This window comes from Benincasa hispida, chromosome 10, assembly GCF_027475165.1.
Source record: "Benincasa hispida cultivar pf3 chromosome 10, pf3_genome.v1.1, whole genome shotgun sequence".
In the NCBI taxonomy this organism is placed as follows: Eukaryota; Viridiplantae; Streptophyta; class Magnoliopsida; order Cucurbitales; family Cucurbitaceae; genus Benincasa; species Benincasa hispida.
Genome location: NC_143487.1, coordinates 9,732,732 through 9,754,412, shown reverse-complemented (window position 1 = coordinate 9,754,412; position 21,681 = coordinate 9,732,732). Strand labels below are relative to the sequence as shown.

The window sequence follows — 21,681 nt, the reverse complement described above, 5'->3', positions numbered from 1 at the left end:
TATTGGAAGATCAAGAGAAGCATTATATTCCTTCAAACTGTCAGAATTTCTATTGTGATCACTAGTCTCCTCTTCCTGTTTCTCATCTTCAAAAATCACACCTTTTTCACCATTATCTTTAGTATCAGTCACACTTTCTAGAGCTGTGTCTGAATCATCATTCACTGTCGTCTTCTCATCTGCTATAGTGGTGCTATCAACACCTTTCCCTCCTTTTTCCTTTCTACACTCATTAGTACAAGTATCAATCTCATTAATTTCAAGAATATACGTACCCGATGTCGGGTTTGACTCATGAACCGAAGCCAGATATGCAACAAGTGACGCTGCTTCCTTCCTAAGATTCTTCCTATAGTATGTTATCCATGGGACTTGATTGGTAGGAAGGATAGGACCAACATGTTCGGGAATAGGGGCAAACTCCAAGGGAATTGTATATGTGGACCAGTTAGTCTCTTCACTAGAGATCTCCCCCTGAAGATGGCTAACAGGGAAGAAGGGTTGATCCTCAAGGAATATGATATCCATGGAAACAAAATATTTGTGAGAGGATGGTGGTAACATTATACCCGCGTTGATGGAGTGGATACCCAACAAAGACGCATTTTTTAGCATGGGGGGTAAATTTCGTGCGGTTTAGACCATGGGAGTGAACAAAGGCAACACAGCCAAAAACTCAAAGTGGTACATCGGAGACTAAACGAGTCGTAAGGTAGGACTCTTTTAAATAGTCTAAAGGGTTTTGAAAATTGAGTGAGGATGGCATCACCCCATAGATAAGACGAGAGTGATGTGGATAGATTTAAGGACCTAGCAACTTCCACCAAATGACGATTTTTCCTCTTTGCTACCCCATTTTTTTGGGAGTGTAGGTACACGAACTCTGGTGGATAATCCCTTTGGATACAAGAAACTCCTGGAAGGAAGCGTTAAATAATTCCCGCCCATTGTCACTTCTCAAAATACCAATCCTGGCATTAAACTGCGTTTCCACAGTGACATAAAATTGCTAGAATACAGATAACACCTCAGACTTATCAGTGCGAAGAAAGACCCAAGTAAGCCGAGTGTGGTCGTCTATTAAAGTGACAAACCAACGTTTCCTTATGGAGGTTATGGTTGGTAAGGGACCCCAAACATCACTGTGGACTAAGATGAAGGGTTTGGATGGTTTATAGGGCTGGGAATGGAAGGAGACACGACTCTGTTTGGCACGAATACACACTTTACATTTTAAAGAAGACACGTTAATATTGCGAAATAAATGCGGAAATAAGTATTTCATGTACTAAAAGTACGGATACCCTAAGCGGTAATGCCATAATAGAAAATCATTCTCAGAGATAAAAAAATTTAAGGAGACAAGGCTAGTCCTATAATCATTCCTAGAGGAAACATCATCAGTTAGGAAGTAGAGTCTCTCATCGTGTCGGACAGTGCCAATCATCGTCCCCGAGCTTAGATCCTGAAATAAAACAGAGTCGGGTGAAAAAACTGCCTGATAATTCAAATCTCTTGTAATCTTACTGATGGATAACAAATTATATGAAATTTTAGGAACATGCAAAACGTCCCGCAAAACCAAACCCTCAAACGGAGATAAATCCCATTTTCTTGCAACAGGTGCGAATGACCCATCTTCAATCCTAATTTGTTCGTTACCAGCACTTGGATAATATGAGAGAAAATGATTAGAGGTACCAGTAAGATGATTCGTCGCCCTTGAGTCAACAATCCAAGGTTTTTTTACCGTTCACACTAACAAGACCAAAAGATTATATATTTTCTGACTGGGCGATAGTACAGATTCCAACTGTACTCAGGTTGGTCGTACTGTCAACTGAGGAAAAACCATGCTTGATATTTGTAGTGGGTAAAATAGGGAAAAAATTTATCGGGTTTTCATCTGGGTATTGTGTCGAGCCACCATGATTGGGCGCAACTGGAAAAGAAGCTCTTACGGACGGCTGAACAGAGGCAGAAGCAGCCATGAAAGCTGGACTCAATCCGCCAGCTGGGTAACTCACAGACGGAGGCTACTCTACTGCTCGGCTCAACACATGGAAAACAGCTTGAACGGTCGGCCGACGCACGGAATCGGCTCGATGCACAAAATCTGCTGGGTAGGAGCTTGAACGATTGACACGAGCGGCGCGATCGGCGCGGATGAAGGGCTCGGCAACAACCCACCGGCGTGGCTCGGCCCGATCGAGCGTCTCTAATCGACAGAGGCTATTTCGGTCTGGAACGACGTGGACGGCAAGATCAAGCGTTTTTTATCGTCGAAGGCAGCTTCAATCTGGAACAAACCAGTCGATCCTCCCTCGCGCAGTGGCTGAAACATCTCGGCAAGGTTAAACCTCTCCTCTACCGGCGGCGACTGATATCAGCTGTGGTAGGGCGACTTGGAGATACTCCTTCACAGTCGCCTGAATGGCTGCCTTCATGTCAACGCTCGGAGTTCCGTCAATGACGGCTAGGGTTTCGTAACTTGACTCTGATACCATGTTAAAAGAGTAGGGAAGAGAATAATAATGTAGTTACGTGGAAACCCTAGTACAGGGATAAAAACCACGATAAACACTGATTTTTATTATTAATTCTAATACACAAAGTACAAGAGAATAGGCCAAATAAATAGACTAGTGGGAAGCCTTAGGGTACACACAATTACTAAAATGCCCCTAGGGTTACAAGTTGCTTTTTCGACACTAAGCGATCGTTTAGATATCCATTACGCGATTGTGTACTAATTTATAAAGCGATCATTTGGCTAATACTAAGCGATCGCTTAGGTTTTGTTAAGTGATCGCTACCTAACTGTTACGCGATTGTTTAGTTTTCGTTTAGATAAATTTGTGCTAAATTTGTAGAATACAATTGGTGTTATACATTTAACTAAGCAAATAAATAACTAAACGATCGTTTAGATAAATTTGTGCTAAAATTACATATTGTACAGTACAATTGGTGTTGTACAGAATATAAATACAATTGATATGTATATCAAACATATCCGGATCGATATTCAGTCGTTGGTGCATCATACTCACTAATTCACTGATTGTTACATTATTTCTGACTTTCAGACCTTTCATATGGTCATCAACATAATTTCTTCCGGACTCATCCCAATCCCCACCAAATCGTACAAAGATGCGAAGTAATGTCATTGATCTACAATTGGATAAACAAATCATAATAAGTGAACGATCATGTAAATTACTAAGTGATCATGTATAATTTACTAAGCGATCGTGTATAATTTATTAAACAATTGCATAGTAATTTACTAAACGATTGTATTCAACAAACGCATTAATACGGCGTACAAGAAAAAAATAATAAAATATTCTCAAATGACCAGTTTATTTTTTATTTTATTTTTTTTAAATGCGACATACAGGACTAAAAAAAATAATAAAATACTCATGAATGCATCTCTTCAAGAGGCGCAATTGGATGGGGACAAAAAAACTACCCATTTTCCTAAATAAGTTGGAAACCATACCTTTTCCCCAACCCCTCCATTCCCCTTTGAAAATTCAGCAATGATTCAACGAATACAGAAAGATAAGAGGGACGTTGGGTAAAAGACATCAAGTTTCAATTAACATTTACCAAATTGTAATGAAATTGGTGCAATCGTCAAGTTTCAATTAACATTTACCAAACTGTAATGAAATTGGTATAATCGTAATGAAAATTTATTGATAGATTAACTATAATGAGTCTGAATAGTAAATGTAATTAGAATAGTTTTGATTGCATTTACTTAAAATTATAAATTTTGTCAAATTTACTGTTCCTGAGTCAAACGGTAACAATAATGATGTCAAAATTCATAATTTTTTCTTAATAATAATAATAATAATGGTAATGTAACAATACGACAATTTCCAGATGCAATTGGATTGAACACTCTCTGCTCGACAATCAATTTGCGTTTTTTAATTACAGATTTGGAGATGAACCCCAGATATCAGTACAGATGTAGAACACAAATAAACAACACCAAAGATAATCAATCAGATTAAGCACATTTTTCTCATTTCCATTAATTTATTATGTTTTCACTGGGCAAAATTCAAAAACAAAATCAAGCAAACGCAATCACCAAAATTCATATGATATACTGCAATGAAAGTTTATAATGACAATGATACTAATAAATTGGACCAAAACAAAACTGTAAAAGGATTGCCTCCGTGGCGACCCATCCACCCGAAACTAGAAAACCACAATGACCTCGGGCCTGAACCCACCCCACTTAGAATTAAACAAAAATATACACTTTTTTTCTTTAACACATTCCTTTTCAGCAGCAACAATGATTTTCACTCATCATCAAATTTCAAAGACAAAACTCATGCTTCAGAGCATTTTATGGCAAAGAATGGGGACGAATATATTTCACACACAAACAAGAACATAAAAAGTGCATCCCGCGGGCACCAGCAAAATCCAGCGTCACCTTCAAGAAACTATGAAAGAATAGACTGCAACGCAAGTTGTTGCTGGGGCTGCAAGGAGGACCAAGTAGAGGCTAAAGTAGATGGCGGTAAATTCTGTTGCATTTGTCTCAATAAATTTATCATTCGGCTAGCAGTTTGCTCTGTTGCTAAATCCTTTCCCGCACATAAAACCTGCACAAGCAAATAGTCCCCTCAAGAAAAAACAGGGATGCACGAAGCATTGACTCGTATTATCTATGTTAGTATATATGTGCAATCATAGAAGCTTATTAGTCCTTTGTCCTTCATTGTCATTTTACTATTCCTAGTTTAGAGTTTTTCACTTATGCCTATATATATTCAACTCTAATGCAAAGAATATGTAGATTTCTTCTGTATTTTGGTCTTAAAATAACAACTTTGCACACAATTATTGCTGAGGGTCTTGAACTATCTTTTGGGTAGGATGTGTTTGGTTCGATTCAGCACTACCAATTGTCCAACCACATTTCTCAAATTTCTCTGGATATTAGATCTATTCACTCTATACAACAATATCATAATGCAATAAAGAATGCAGCAGAGTCAAACAAATGATGCGACTTACGGTAGTTCTCATCATGAAAAGCATTTTCACCCACTCATTGAAGTGGGACATAAATAGCTCAACCTAAAATATAATGGTCAGTAAACACCACCCTAAATTCATTCACTACTTTTATGGTTGAAACAATTGTCATTATCCCAACACCCATTTTTATGTTCTTGCTGGCTTGTTAGGATAAGAACCACTGGATCTTGCTGACATTCATTCCTTTGACATAATATGGAAATGAATGGAGTTGATGAACCAGAATGGGAGCACTCTATTGATCTAGTCAGAGTTGATTTAATCTAAAAGGCCATTGGTAACTGTTACGCATGTCAATCGATTAAATACTAATTCCCAACTGACCTCGGCAAATACTGCAACTATTTTGGGAAGATATTGATTATTTGGGCCCAAAAGCTCCACATCCGACCTGTATATATAAAATTAACTTAGTGCCATAACAGTTAGAATATAGAAAAGGTAATTAAAGCAAGAGTTACAAATGCTGCAGTGGGGCCGGGGGGAGGGGATATTAGCGAATAAACTTGCCTCTCCACCAAGGAACAAAGCTGGTCGTGCACAATCTTTGCTTCAACCAAATCACCTTTTATTGGTAAGCAGTTTAACCATGCTGGAACAACCTGTCAAATCCGTACACAACTTATAGTGATGAGAGACCAAAATCAAGCATGAAGTATCCATTGAGTACTGTAAAAATCTTTGAATGGTTTAACATAAGCCTACTAGGAGCATGGATACCAATGAAAGAAAAAATTGAGAATTTATTATCTGCATAAAGCAACTGAACAAGAGACGGCCTAAAATAATCCAAGTTGTGTACAATTACTCAGCAGAAAAAGTGGATATGCAGTTCTTATTTTGGGCATTGCCCATACTCTCTCGGATAATAGCTAAGATAGGGTCCTACACCTACGGTGGTAAATAATTTTGCTAAGTTAGGGTCCTACACCTACGGTGATAAATAACTTTTAGAAAAATTAAAGATTACCTGAGCCGAATCAATACTGTTACGATGAAATTGACAAATCTTCCCCAAAGCCGAAACAGCATTGTCATATGCCATTACATTTTCAGGTTGTAAAGCATTAGGATGTCGCAATACAACATTTAACCTTGATAGAGCCTCTGTGGAAATGCATTAGAAAATGATACTCTGTGCAAAACATACTTTTTTCTGAGAAACGTAAATAAAGTTACCTCCAACAAGTGGTTTAAACACGGATCCACCAAACTCTGCACAGACACCAAGCCCATACACAGCAGCCTGAAAAACCCATACAATTCAATGACAAAGAAAATAACTAAGCCCAGAAAGTTAACACTGTTAGTAAGTGCACACCTGTCTGACATCAGGATTCTCATCATTGCAAGCTTCAAGTAGGAAGGGAAGATATGTATCATAATATCTGTTGCATGACAAGAAGCCAGATAACAATAAGTTTTTTTGTAATCATGGTTTCAAAGAAGTAATAAAGCAAAGCAAGCTTACTTCAGTGCTGCTTCACGACACTGCTCTGCAACATCATCAAAGATGCAAATTGCAATCCTTCTTTCTTCAGGCGTCTTATCTTTCCCCTGCAGTCCAAAAGAGTTTAACCAAAGACTAATAAAACACCACAAAAAGATAAAAGCTTATTATAAACTATAGTGTTAGGGTATATTTTGTCAAACAAAAATTTGAAAATAAAGGATTCAATTAAGAAAAAATTGTATTTCATGTTTTTGGTGTTTTCTAATGTGTTAATGTATTTAGAAGCAAATTCAGAACCTTAATGAGTTGGAAATTATTGAATGGGCTAATCCATCTCATCTTCTTTCCTTTCTTTCCTTGGCCGATCTGATCAACCTTGATGATTATTGGTCTTCTCTTAATACTTCCAATACGTTCACAATTAAATCTCTTATGGAAGCTGTTGTTGGTACTCGTACTCCTACACCGACATTGAATAATCTTGGTGAATTGGAATGATGCTGTGAGACCTCCAATTATGAAAGCATATGAATGATGTTGTGAGACCAATTATGAAAGTGTATGAGAGGAAGAAGGGCAAAAAGGGAATTGTTGAAGCTGAAAGGAAGGAGGGGACCAGGGAAGGGGGAAGGTTTTTGTGAAGAGTGAGAACTCTTGGGAGAGATGGCCTCTCGAATTGCCGGATATCTTCTCCTTTTTGTTTGTTGCTTGTTCTTCTTGTTATCGTGTATCTATGAACTGGAGACTCTTGTTTTGGTGTTGATATTATTTGAAATTAATCTTATATCTCAGGGGAGTATGAATACCCTGATTTTTGGGTGTTAGGTATTAGGTTCGAAAGTGTTCATGTTTGTTTATTGTGCAGGTGAACCGGATACCTAACATTTTGGTATCAGAGCATGTTCAAATCTCGGAAGAACACGAGCGATGGCATAGAAACAACTGGAGGAACGAATGGAAGGAACAGAGAAGGAGATGCAAAGCATCAAGGAGATGTTTAATATGAACAAAACTCTTTAGAAACACTCGGGTGATATGAAAGAAATGTTAATTGGTAAGGGGAAAGAGGCGAGCACCATGTCGATCGAAAGCTCCGATGTGACGAAAACAAAGGGCAGTGAGGGAGAAACGTCCCAGGCGAAGGAGCTGGTCGCGAGCACTGAAAAAGGGAGGTATAGGAAGATCGAGATGCCGGTCTTCAATGGTGAGAATCCGGACGCGTGGACATTTCGGGTGGAGAGGTATTTTGAAATACACGAACTGACCGGTGAAGAGAAGATCAAAGCCTCTGTAATTAGCTTTGGCAAGATGAAGTCGACTGGCATTGTTGGGCGAATAACCAGTGGAAATTCGTCAGCTGGGAAGAGTTCAAGGACCGACTGCAAGATTGATTTCGTGTGTCTGTGGAAGGAACGCTTTTATCGAGGTTATGGAACCTGAAGATGGAAACTACCATAACTGACTAGGTTTGAAATAGCAACAGCTCCGATACCGAAGGCGGCCGAGAACGTGTTAGAGAAAGCGTTTCTAAATGGGCTACATCCGGTGATTAAGGCCGAGGTGATCAGTCGGAGGCCCATGGGCCTAGAAGAAATCATTAAAGAAGCCCAGTTGGTAGAGGACCGAAATGTTGATCCCGTGGTCAATGGAGGAGATGAAGAAGGGAGGACCAAGTGCAAGCTAGGCCCAAGTGGGATATACTAAGCCCACGATGGGTGAGAGTCAGAAAATAGGGGCCATGAAAAGTGTGATGATACCCGAGAGAGCGAATGGTGAAAAGAAACCCTCCAATGAAGAGATTGTTTGATGCGGAGTTCTAGGCCCGGCAAGATAAAGGGCTTTGCTATTGATGAGATGAAAAATACTTTGTTGGCCATCGGTGTAAAGTCAAGGAGAAGCGAGAACTGATGTTATTGATTGTGGGTAAAGAAGTCGACGAACCAGAGACAGCATATGAGATCGAAGAAGTGAAAGATGAGGACACGGGGGAAGCCAAGATAGTGGAGTTAGCTCTACGAATGGTATTAGGGTTCTCCGCTCCGGGAATAATGAAGGTAAAAGGGACAATTAAGGGTGAAGAGGTAGTTGTAATGATTGATTGTGGCGCAACTCATAGTTTCATCCATCAGAGGATAGTGGCCTAATTAGAGTTGCCCTTGACGGAGACACCAAATTACGGGGTAGTAATTGGCAACAGAACAACGATGAAAGGGAAATGAGTGTGTAAAGCGGTGAGTCTAATATTGCCATCAGTCACAGCTACCGCCGACTTCTTACCATTGGAATTAGGCAATGTTGACGTGATCTTAGGGTTGCTTTGGTTGCATTCTATAGGGCATATGGGTGATGGGAAGAGGAAGACTAGGGATTTCTTATTGAATTTCAATAATTGCAGATAGAGGAAGCAGATGGTTTTGAGGGTAATGACAGACTAGAAGAATCAACTGTGATAAATCGAGACATTTGTGAATTGATAGAGTATACGGTGATTTTCCAGATTCCCATCGGACTACCACCTAAAAGGAAGGTAGACCATCAAATCATGCTTAAGGAAGGACAGAACTCTATCGATGTCAGGCTATATAAATACGCACATATCCAGAAAGAAGAGATAGAACGGCTGGTGAATGATATGTTGACCACCGACATCATTCGGACCAGTTACAACCCTGTTTTCCAATCCTATATTATTTGTCAGGAAGAAAGACCGAGGGGTGTCCTGTGTGGGATATAGACATCTGAATTGTGCAACTATCCCGGATAAGTTTCCAATGCCAGTGACTGAAGAGTTATTGGATGAGCTGCACGGATCCTCAGTGTACCTGAAATTAGACTTAAGGTCAGGCTATCACCAGATTAGAATGAATGAAGAAGATGTGCCCAAGACTGCCTTATGGACACACAAAGGGCATTATGAGTTCCTAGTTTGCCTTTTGGGCTAACTAATGCCTCAACAACATTTCAGTCACTAATGAATCAAATTTTTCGACCCTTCCTTCGAAGACGTGTTAATATTTTTTTAATGATATTCTAGTATATAGTCTGGAATGGGATACACATCTGAAACATTTAGGAATGGTTTTTGGGGTCTTAAAGGATAATCAGTTATTCGTCAATGAGAATAAGTGTGTTTTCGGCCAAACAAGGATTCAATATCTGGGGCATTGGATCTCAGAGCAAGGGGTAGAAGTCGAAAGGGAGAAGATACAAGCCATGGTGGAGTGGAACATACCAAAGAATTAAAGGGAACTCTGAAGTTTCCTGGGGCTGACAGGATATAACTGATGCTTTGTAGATAAGTGGAATGAAGAGGCAAAGCAGGCCTATGAGGCATTAAAGAAGATAATGACTACTTTACCTATGTTGGCTCTACCTGATTTTGACAAACCCTTTATAATTGATGCATCTAAGACGGGGGTAGGGGCAGTTTTAACACAAGAGGGCCGACCAGTAGCTTATTTTAGTCATGCCTTATCAGCGAGGGCTCAAGCCAAATTAGTGTAGGAAAGAGAGCTAATGGCAGTGGTTCTAGCGTGCAGAAATGGAGACACTACTTATTGGGTAGGCATTTTACTGTCATATCTGATCAACGGGCATTGAAATATTTGTTGGACCAGAGAGAGAAGTCCAGACGGATTTCCAAAGATGGTTGACCAAGTTGATGGGGTATGATTTTGAAATCTTGTACCAACCGAGGTTGAATAACAAAGTCGTTGATGCTCCATCGAGGAAGTTGGGTCTAGAGGAACAAAGAGCAGAGGAAGTGGTGGCCCTGAAGATGTTCTCAACACATCAGATAATGGATGTGGACTTAATTCAACAAGAGATGAATCAGATTCCTTCTTTACAGAAAATCATCTAGGAGATGAGTCAAGACCCAGATAGCCACCCCAAATACTCGATGAAACAGGGCAAGCTACTGTACAAAAACTGGTTAGTAATTTAAAAAAAAAAAAAATCCTCTCTAATTCCAACTTTGTTGCATATGTTCCATGATTCTATGGTGGGAAGGCACTCGGGATACCTGAGAACATACAAGAGAATGATAGGGGAGTTATTTTGGCAAGGAATTAAGAAGGACGTGCAGGCTTATGTTGAGAAGTGTGCGATATATCAAAAAAAACAAAGTTGAGGCTTTGGCCCTAGCAAGCTTACTCCAGCCTTTACCCATACCAGACAGAGTGTGGGACGACATCTTGAAGAATTTCATTGATAGGCTGCCCAAATTAGAGGGGAAAGATGCGATACTAGTAGTGATGGATCGATTGAACAAATATAGCCATTTCATGGCTCTAAAGCATCCGTTCTCGACTAAGCAAGTAGCAACAGAATTCATAAGAGAAATGGTGAAGCATCATGGTTTTCCAAGATCCATTATTTCATATAGAGATAAAATTTTTGTGAGCTTGTTTTGGAGTGAGCTATTTGCTATCCAAGGAACGAAATTGAGGAAGAGCACGCCATTCCACCCACAAACAAATGGACAGACTAAGAATGTTAACAAGTGTTTAGAAACCTATCTGAGGTGTTTTTGTAATGAACAGCCCAAGAAGTGGGAGAAATGGTTGGCCTGGGTGAAATTATGGTACAATAACAACTTTCACATTTCAATCAACACAACAACGTTTAGTAACGTATTCGCGCAACCATCTCCTCCAATTATTACCTATGGTGACAGGAAGACACCTCATTGCACCTTGGAACAACAATGGATTGAAAGAGATTAGCCTTGTTGAAGTTGAAAGATCAGCTGGTGGCCCAAAACCGAATGTGTAAATGTGCTAATAGAAAAAGGAGGGAAGTGGAATTTGAAGTGGGCAGTCATGTGTATCTTAAAATTAGACCTTACAAATAGAAGTATTTGGAAAGCAAAGATGTGAGAAGCTGTCCCCACGGTATTTTGGGCCGTATGAAATAATAGAGAGAACTGGACCCATGGCCTATCATTTGGCATTACCCTCGACGGCAACCATACATGATGTTGGGAATCTTGTTTGGAAGTGCTTGTGTTTGTTTATTGTGCAGGTGAACTGGATACCTAACAGATGCCTAGCTAAAGAAGATTAAAATTTGCGTTGGAAGCTTAGTTTTGGTGTAGTTAACAGGGGCCAAAGCCAATTGTCTTCAGAGGAAAATGTCTTACTTCCACCTTTCTCCTTATTATGTGTTCATCGAATTCAAAGTCTCCTGGACACCTTTTTACTCGCGACTCCTTTGCTTCAAACAATTGGGTGATTGTTCTGGATGCTTTTTGTTGGTCTATGGCCTTGTCTAGGAACATCTTTCATCTTCTTGCTTCTGTTTTTGTGACATCAATTCCATGGTGCGATGAATCTTATGGCTTGCTCTCAGTCGAATCTTTCTCTGGTTTCTTTGGCGAGAAAAGAATGGACACATTTTCAGGGACACTTCCTCTACCTTTAATTATTTTATGGGTTTGATGCCTTTTCATGCTTTATATATATATATTGATATCGTGAGTTCATGCTTTCTATTGGTGTAAATGTAAACAATCTTACTAATCACAACTTATCTACCTTAATTGCTAATTGGTGAATTTTCATGTAATCTACCATCAGGCATCAGGTGTTTGGGGTTATTACCCCTTTAGTTCATTTCATCAATGAAATTTGATTTCTCAAAATAATAATAATAATAAAAAAAAAAACCAACTGTTTTGTTTCCTTTTAAAAAAAAATAATAATAAACTGACCTTTTTAGGAAAAAAAATTATTTGACATAGAGGATTGTGCTCTCCTCCTTTAAGAAATTTCCAAAGTATTTCAAACCAACCAGAGCCGATATTCATAGTTCTTTGTCCAAACTTAGAGCCAAGAAGTTCAAACTCCATGGTTATCTTAGCCCTTTGGTAATTTCATATCATCAATAAAATTCAGTTTGTCATTTCTCATTGAAAGGGGGAAAAAAGGGAAGGAACAAAAACAAAAACAAGTTCAAACTTCATTCCTCACCAATACCAAACTGCGGTTCCAACAACTTCAAATTAGTTGCGAGATGAGACCCATAAACTACTTGACGGGAGAAATAATCAGTTAAATCTAATCGGATCTATGATCATTAAGCAGGTAAAACAAAGTCCATAAAGTTATTTGAACAATTAGATATAGATTATTGAATGAAAACTCCCATAGACGACAAAGCAGAAACATCTTTTCAATTTGTCAGAACTTACCCACATAGGCGTTAGATATGTTGACAGTTCTTGAAAGAAAGGCAAGAAAGACGCTTTGAATGTTTTTATCAAAGTTCCCAATATTTCACCAACCTGTATCAAAGATAAAGTTCATATCAATAAACAAGGTCTCCAAAGAGAGATAAAATAGAATTATTCTGAAACGATAGCAAGGTTTAGATTGAGAAAACATACTTGATCAAAGACTTCTTCCTCTTGTTCATTTTCCTCTTTAATCAATTCTCCCTCCTCTGCATCAAAATCCTCCGCCTTGGCCCTCTCTGCTCTCTCTCTCTTTCTACTGGAACTGGCAGTGATTACCTGTTTTATCTCATCAACTATGGACCTGACTTGGCTTTCATCAAGAAGTGGTCCGGATATCTGAAATGGGAAGTGAGTAATAATAATTACCTTTTCATGAATGCAATAAAAGAACAACTTTTTTAAAATTGATAAGAAAGAATCGTCTTGAATAGGGAACAACCACACAAAAGAAGAGGGTAGATGACTGAAAATCCAAGTTAGGGAGACTTGAAAAAGAAGTCTCCAACTAACCAGAATCGGAAAAGGAGAATAATGGTGAAACTATGTGTTATAGAAAGCCAAATGAATGGTTGATGTTGATAAAATTTCTTCAAAACATTGTAGCAGAATAGCCTCAAACAAGAATAACAATATCTTTGTGAAGCTAGGATATTTAGAAAACAATGTAGCACCAAGATTTTAGCTTGGGTGGAAAAACCTTGAAACCTGTAGGATAACTAAATTAGAGCGTAATATCTTTCTTTCTTTCTTTTTAAGTTTAATCCCCTCCTCTATCTACCGCTGGATGCAATGGTGAAGCTAACTTTGATACTGAAGCCTATAGAGAACCTAAAGGACCGATTTCTCCAAAGAAAAATTAAAATATCAACATAATCAGCACTTAGATATCAATGTTTTCGTTTATCTATGAAATCACAATTTCTCATTAACAATAATAATATTAATAAAATAAAATGGAAAAACTCTTGATGCTGCAAGTAAAGTTTCAAAATCATCAAGATAGTAAACTAGCATTTGTCAGACCTGTAAGCATTCATTTAATGCCTCCAGCATACTAGAACAAATCTCTGTGTCGTGCTCCTGCACAATATTTGAAAGTTGAAGATTAAATAACTAAAGGACTAGAACAAGACTTCCTTTTTCCAAAAGGAAATCATAAAATTTCAGAAGGACCTTCATATTAATACCTTATGTAAAGCTTCAACTAAGGCTGGAACTATATAATCTGACAGCTGTTTTATATAGGTCTCATTACGTCCCTGAGCAAGCCCCTTTTCAACAGCTAACTTTGCAGATCGCATAAGCTCCGGCATCGCTAGAAAAAAAACATGACAGAATTAGATATAGGAAATTGTGATAAGAGTCCAAAGGCACACAACATTGCACCTGAAACAGCTGCTTTCCTGACTTCTTCATGAAAGTAAAATTTTAGAAGTGGGACTAAGGTCGGGGCGACCTGCACAATATAAGTAATACATCTTTCAAGCTTAATTTTATTCAAGAAGTTAATCTTAGAACAACTTTTCTCAGGAAATTGAATAAAAGTACTCTCAAGGGTCAAGACTATTTCCATTTATCCCATATATCAGGTTCATCACAAGTGCATATGTTTTTTCTTTTTTTCCAAAAAGACATATTTAGTAGTTTTAAAAACTTTCCACAACTTCTTATGGGGCCTTTTTTGAATTCTAAAGCCAAGCTTATATGAATTACTGTAGTGAACGGTATCTTGTCAGAATTATGGATGGAAAGTAACCAGAGAATGTTTCACAGCAAGCATCTTCCGTGGTTTGATCCTATTAAATCAGCTCATTTGAAGACCTCATTTTGGTCCTCAATTTCAAAATCGGTTGAGGGGTTTTCTCTTCAAGATATTTACCTCAAACCTCAATTGGAATGCTTTCATTATCCTTCAAAAATTAATGCAATTGCCCCTTTATTTGGACATTATTGTTATTGTTATCTTCAGTTTATTTTTATTTTTTTTTAAAACTGTTTTCTCTTATTCCAATCCCTTGTGGAATCTTCCATTGAGCATTAGTCTCTTTTAATTTCACGAAAAGTCACGTCTCTAGTTCAAATATATATATATACTTCATAGCTTCCTATTTTATGCTGATATTATTATTATAATATAATTGCATTGTCTATTTTTGTTATTGTTAATTTAGCTATTTTCTAAACTCCATTTTTGAGTTTGTATCTTTTGAGCAATACTCTTTTTATTACATCAATGAAAAGTTTTGTATTAGGAAGAGGAAAAATACTATTGCACTGTGAACGCTGTCATTGTTTCAATCCAGCTGTGCTCCATTATTAAGTGAACCAATGTAAAGCGGTAAACGTGAATAAAGGTGTAGACCATTCCTCATCTAAGACTTGGGTATTGCATTGTGAGCATTGCCATCGTTTCAATCCACCCATGCTCCCATTATTAAGTGAACTAAAGTAAAGCTGTAAAGGTGTAGACCATTTCTCATACAAGACTTCGTAGACTCCACCTCCCCCCCCAACCCACCCACCCACAAAAAACCCCCAACACGACACACACAATGGGATTTGAGACCCTCTACATCCTTTTGTACCACTTTCTTTATTTTATGAATATTTTTTCTTATTTTTATGTTAAATAAATCCAAATAGATGGCTTAAATACATACCTGATCAATCCATGGAAAAAACCCTTCCTTCAACTCATCGGCATAGCAACACAACATGTTACAAGCTGTAGCTTTTTCCTCAAGAACGCTAGTCTTGATTCCTATTCTTTTGTCCCCAAGAGTAATTGTTTCCATACTGCAAACACGTTGAAACATCACCAGACACCAGGGTATCAACCATCAGTCAAATACAGATCAAAATGACAGTACAGAAGACTATAAACATTTATTAGCTTGCCTACGATCTTGATGCAAAATATTTATTTATAATGATATACATTTAAGGAAAGTCTTTTGTGTAAAACTTCGTTTATCTTCCCTTTAACCCCTTTCCATAAATGTATATCATTATAAATAAATATTTTGCATCACAACCTCTTGTTTAATGAAATGAAGCATTAAATGAACATGAACAAAGTTTGCAGACCTATCATCATCAGAGTCCTCAATATCATTATCAGAATCAGCAGATGTTATAGTTACATCAGGCTTAAGCTGGGCAGACTGAAGCAAAGGAGGCATAACCACACTCATATAAGGGAGGAAATCTTGTCCCAAACACTTGCAAAGCCGTGCCCATGCCTATAATACAAGATATTTTTAGCATTAATAGTGATAATTGTTTTCCCCAATAAGAGAGTTATTAATTTCCATTCAAAAAGTAAAACATACCTGTAACATGTAACTTGTAGTTGGATCATCTGCCTCCATCTGAGATCCTTGCAATGACATCAGCACCTCCATAACCTTGTAAAGTGACAAGCAGGATAGATCACATACCGAAAGTGCGAAAGAGTGGGGGGTTTTCCCCTTACAATGGAAACTAGTCTCTTCATTGAAATAATAAAAAAGAGACTAATGCTCAAAGTATAATAATGAGATATAAGGAAACAAAAAATCTTAATTCCAAGAGCAGAAACCTATATAGATCAATAGGTGCACCTAGACATCTAAACTAGGTTAGACACCCCCTTAGCACCCTCCTATCCAAATACAAATTATCGAGTAATAAAGTACAGAAAGCAATCCAAAAAGAACAAGAACAAAACATTGCAAATACATCATTAAGGTGGAAAAATAAATACACTCCAATTTAGACATAAGCACGAAAGACTGGTAACTCCAAGACCAATCCAATTCCTTCTTTTAACAGAGTGCGGTTAAGATTTGGACAAGTAGTGACCAACTGTTAAAAGTGGAAGGGGAAAAGGGTTAGAAAAAAAAATTATTTCTTGTGTCAGAAGCAAAAAGAAAGAGAAAAAAAAATAGAGCCCATTCTCAAAGACAAATAAAGCTTGTTTCAATGACAATAGAGCGGCACAACTAGAGTAATGGTAGAAGGCTAATCTTTTTTGCGTTTCATTTTTCCACAAAAGTACATCGGAATATGATCCAAACAATTAAGTGAGGTCCATTTTCACAAAATTTAATGTCCTTGTCTAGCTATTTTATCAAATGTAGATAAAAATAAATACTACATGGAGAAAAAGATAGAAGTTAATCTTGAAAAATCAGGCAACGGTCAGTAGCTACCTGCTTGGCATCATCCCTGAACTTATCCTTTCCAACTGCCATCCCGACCAAACTGATGCACTCCATGGATTTGGCCCGAAGCATGCGTTTGGTCTTATCAGTGGCATTAACTAAAATTGCTTTCAGGTATGGCATGACAGCATCATAATACTTTTGGAAATACTCCTACAGAAACCATTATACTGTACCATCATCTACAAGAAAACCCAAAACTTAACGCCATATATCTTAAAAATATGATACCTGAGATGAATCAGCAACTGAAGCCAGAGCAGTCAAGGCCCCCTCTTGCACCATTTGCTTCCCGTTCTGAAAAATTTACATAAATATATTTTGCTAAGGGAGTAGCTACATATCAATGCAACTGTATAATGTAAATGAATTCCCTTATCAACATACCTGTAAAAGTAAAAGCAATTTGCCAACTATCCCATCTAAATAAGGTGTCAAGATATCAGGAGTACAATTCTCACTGAAGTTGAGAACTGCAGATGCAGCATGAGCCTGCACAGACACAAGAAAATAAGCCAAAAATAAATGCACATCCCTAACCAGCTAGTGGTCAAGGAAAAACACGCTATGACGATTAAAACAAAATAAAGCATGACCATCCTTGAAAATAACATGCTCTGAATTGTACAAGAAAACAGTTGCAAAACCCATACACATAGTAAAACAAAATAGATCTTAGGATTTGTTGCAATGCTTCCTACATACATGGTGACAAATCCCCGTTCATAACACATAAAAATCCTTTCAAAGTCATGTTTAGCTTCGAATATAGATATGTTTTGACAAAATGTGAGACAAAGGAAATTGGAAATATGGGATTCCCCCTTTCCATGATAGCCATAACCATAGGGACAAAAGGTCCTACTAATTCAAAGCATCACCAGAAGATTACCAGGACTACATATCAAAATCTATTCCAGAAGTTAATAGCTTCGACTGACCTGTACTCGAGGGTTCTGGAAATCATCCATTGCTGTAGCAAGTGCAGGGAGCACCTGCTGATGGTATTGAACTTGCAGATCTGGGCCCAAGTCTGTAGATAACTGCCCAATTGCATTAATCGCTGCCCACCTAACACGAGGATGTGGATCTTGAAATGAGTTCAAGACCATTGCCACCACTTGTTCTAAAGTTTTTACCATAACCTGCAAAAGAGAAGTGAAGAACATGAAAAATTCAGAAAATGTAGTCTGAATTAAGAAATAGTGTCTCATTTATACATACATAACCTTCACGCCAAATCTTTTAATCGTGATTCATGAGAATGTTTGTACAATTCCATTAGAATAAAATATTAAAATAAATAAGTTGTTGAGTAAAGGGAACTGAACTCTATTTCTGAATACCCTCAAGCTCAAATGAAATGACATGCTCTACTATCAACATCCCACCGTAACCTAAAATTCAGATGTAAACCGTACATGATTTCGGGTTACTAGTTCTACTATCAGCATCCCACTGTAACCTAACTTGAATGAAAAGCAGAATAATTATAACTAGGTGGCTCGTTGGCTGCAAAGCTGAAATTCCTAAGACTTGCAATCTCAAGATTGCTGTAACTGTAAGCAACTTGCCGAACACCCTAAAAAATGAAACTACAAGTCGATAAAAAGTAAAAAGTACCTAGGGATCAAAAATCCTGTTGCTCAACAACCGCCCAATCCAATAATTAAAAACAATTCAATACATCGCTGCTCCACACAATGAGACTTAGAAAGCAATAAAACGAATTCACAGTTGAATTCAAAAATTATTTTCCCGTTGAAATGTTCGATTCGGACAAGTTACCAAAAACAAAGGTGGAATTTCGTCTAGCTTTTATACCTTTGAACAACCCTCGGCAATTTGGGCCATTGCGATCAGTGCCGCATGGCGATTCTGCCACTCTGAAGAAGCTAAGTAAGCAGGAAACAGCTCAGAAGCAACAGGGACAATTGTATTGCCACCCAGAGAAATTGCAAGCCTATCCAAACACTCCTGTCCAACACTGTAGTTACTGGTCTCGCCTGCATCCTCATCTTCGTTCTCAGCAGCGTGCCACGCCGGATCATCTTCAATGTCCAAGAGCAATTTCATCAATATGGCGAACAACCTGGATATAAACTGTGGCATCTTTCTCATCATTCCGGGTGCCCGCTCCCTGGCTTCTGCAAGAGTGATCACAAATTCAATCGCCAAGTGCCTCGTTCCCTCGTCCAATGACTCAGCTTCTGCAATTTGCAACATCGACCCCACTACATCTACTAATTGCCGTCTCAAAAACCTCGGCTCCGTGCCGGCCAATTCGATCAACAATTCAAGTGCCTCTTGCGCTGTTGCCTCCTGCCCATTATTCAACGCCTCCATTAGTGTCCGCATCATCGGTGGCAGCAAATCCTGAAACCTATCGCGATCAGCAGAATTGGACAAGCACTGTATGAAGCTGATAACAGCATTGAGGGCCGCAATCTTCACATCGGTGCTCGAGGAGGTTGACGTCAAGCACTGCAAAAACACACCGTGCAAGTGCTTAATGTGGGGCACCAAGGTATCCCCAATATAATGCGAAAGTTGGGCGAAGATCAAAAAAGCCGATTCTTGCAGCTTGGGGGTATCGGACGATACGCACTGAAACATGAAAGGCAACAATTCTGGCCAGCCGTTATCCGGCAAGATTCCGGAAGCCAGCTCGGAAACCGTATCACACAGTTTCTTGGATATGGATTTGGAGTCCTCGCGTTGAATACAGGACAAGAGTATAGATTTAAGGGAAGACTGAGAGGAGGGATTGAGGCGAGGCCAGAGATAGGAATCATCGCGAGTTAGCTGCTTGCGGAGGAGAACAGCAGACATGGCACGGGTCTCAGGTTGAGGAGAGAACTGAAGAAGATGCGCAAGCTTGAGAGATAGAGAATCGGGATCGGTCTGCTTGCATAAATTGAAGACGAGTTCAGCTTGCGATCGTTGCTCGTTAGAGGAGGACATAAGGTGGGAGAGAAGGGTTTCAAAAGGGGCAAGGTCGGGACCAAGAATAGCTGCAAGCTGGGCTTGCTGGAGCTGGGTAGACTGAGGATCCATTGAAGATCAGAAATGGGTATGGTTTGAATTGGTTGTATTGTATGTGTGGATTGAGGCAGAGTGTCTTTCGAAGCTGAAGCGGAGAAGAAAGGCAGAATCGAGATAGAGATAAGAGTACAGAGAGGAAAAGAAAGAGAGAAGAAAGAGAGAAGAGTGGGCTGTGGGCTGTGGGCTGTGAGCGCTGCTGCTCTCCCCTCGCCGCGAACGCACACTGTAAGCTGTGCAGCGTAGAGGCAGAGGCTGGAACTGAAGTAGATGATTTTATTTATTTGATCTTTAATTTATTACATATAGATTAGGGCAAAAGCCTAAGCTAGCACGACACAGCCTTACTTCCCCTATTTTATATTTCTTTTCCTTTTTTTTTTTTTCTTTCTTCTTTGTTAACAATCATTACTGTTGCATCTGTTTTTGGAATCAAATCACTTCTTTAATGCTTAAGAGAGAAAACCAAACAAGCTTAACTCATTCCCTCCTGGCTCCTACTTCTACGCGTGCTTCCGCGTACGCTTGCCTTCATTCAAACCTTCTTTTTCTTCTCTTAATAATTAATATTTTACCAAAATGGAAATTTCTAAGTATGGATCTATTATTATCTACTTTTATCATGGCTATAAGCAATGTTCGAAATATTGGTATGGAATGAAATATCGACGTCTAGATAGAATAGAAATTTCAATATTGATGGTAATTTTGAAAAAATTATAAAAATTGTTATAATTGGTTGACTAAATTACACTACAATTGACTGTTTTTAATCCCAACTTCTATCAAGTTAAATAACATTTATATCTCTATTGTAATTTAATATGTAAATGTTGATTCGATAGTAGAAATTTAAAATAGAAATGAAAAATAATTACAAAATAATATAAAGTTTGTGAATATTTTGAGGTAAAGTGATTAGAAAATTTTGAAATTTTGTATAGTTAAAAAAAAAACTCAGATCAATTCAATTTTGAGATGAATGATATGAAAATTTAATAAAAAAGTTGGAATGGGATTAATGATAAATATTTTTTTGTGGTTTTTTCAAATTTAATTTCTTTAAAATTGGAAGTTTTTGAGTGGAAAATAAAACTAAACATTGAAAACAATTAGAAATTAGAAAAAGTAGCATACAAAAAAGGTTTGATCTTTTGTCGAAAATGTTATTGGCCTATGAAACTATAAAATCGTGTATAATCAGTACCATAAAAATTATTAAAAAAAACTTAAACTGAGCTAACGTAGTTAATTAAAAAACAATTTTTTTAAAAAATCTTAAAATTTCATCAAAATGGGAGGGGAAAATCGAGATATTCTCAAAATTTTGAAATTTCGAAAAATCTCAAAATTATGTTAAAATTGGGAAAAACGAAATTTTCTCGAGTTAAAATTTTGAAGCCATCCAAATCTCAAAATTTATGAAAATTTCAATATTTCGAGGAAAATTTTAAATCAGGACTATAAGTAATTTTAAAGTTAAATGACCATCTAAGTCCTTGTAGTTTAGTCTTATTTCATTCTAATCCATGTGTTTTTAATTATTCTATTATTTCAATAAATCTTAAATTCAATCATCCAAATTTCTCGAAACATAAATTTGAAAACTAATGATGCAATAAAACATAATTGTCAAAATTAGGATTTGTATACTAATT

At 37.8% G+C, this 21,681-nt stretch overlaps 1 protein-coding gene across 2 annotated transcripts; it reads right to left on the bottom strand.

Moving 5' to 3' along the window:
- Nucleotides 1-4,113: 4,113 nt before the first annotated feature.
- Nucleotides 4,114-20,605, bottom strand: EMB2734 (ARM repeat superfamily protein). Of its 2 annotated transcripts, XM_039044422.2 has the most exons (20): nucleotides 18,806-20,605; nucleotides 17,923-18,126; nucleotides 17,369-17,473; nucleotides 17,213-17,278; nucleotides 16,970-17,134; nucleotides 16,109-16,183; nucleotides 15,864-16,018; nucleotides 15,437-15,572; nucleotides 14,163-14,232; nucleotides 13,964-14,091; nucleotides 13,800-13,856; nucleotides 12,927-13,112; nucleotides 12,732-12,824; nucleotides 6,557-6,642; nucleotides 6,407-6,473; nucleotides 6,265-6,331; nucleotides 6,056-6,192; nucleotides 5,596-5,687; nucleotides 5,410-5,476; nucleotides 4,114-4,646 (listed from the first exon to the last, which is right to left on the bottom strand). In XM_039044422.2, exons 1-20 carry the CDS (start codon nucleotides 20,036-20,038, stop codon nucleotides 4,485-4,487), a joined length of 3,351 nt encoding a protein of 1,116 aa, XP_038900350.1. In that variant the 5' UTR covers nucleotides 20,039-20,605; the 3' UTR covers nucleotides 4,114-4,484. The 2 variants fall into 2 exon arrangements, with proteins under 2 accessions (XP_038900350.1, XP_038900351.1); XM_039044423.2 differs by lacking the exons at nucleotides 4,114-4,646; nucleotides 5,410-5,476; nucleotides 5,596-5,687; ... (2 more) ...; nucleotides 6,407-6,473; nucleotides 6,557-6,642 and adding an exon at nucleotides 6,854-6,998 and having other exon boundaries at nucleotides 18,806-20,347.
- Nucleotides 20,606-21,681: the final 1,076 nt, after the last annotated feature.

Bases quoted from the DNA above. Each gene is read 5' to 3' on its own strand.
- EMB2734 (XM_039044422.2), bottom strand. From the start codon at position 20,038: ATGGATCCTCAGTCTACCCAGCTCCAGCAAGCCCAGCTTGCAGCTATT. The intron at 12,825-12,926 runs GTATGTTTTCTC...TCTTTGATACAG, and splicing joins AGGAAGAAGTCTTTGATCAA to GTTGGTGAAATATTGGGAAC. The intron at 6,643-12,731 runs GTAAGTTCTGAC...TTTGGACTGCAG, and splicing joins CATATCTAACGCCTATGTGG to GGGAAAGATAAGACGCCTGA.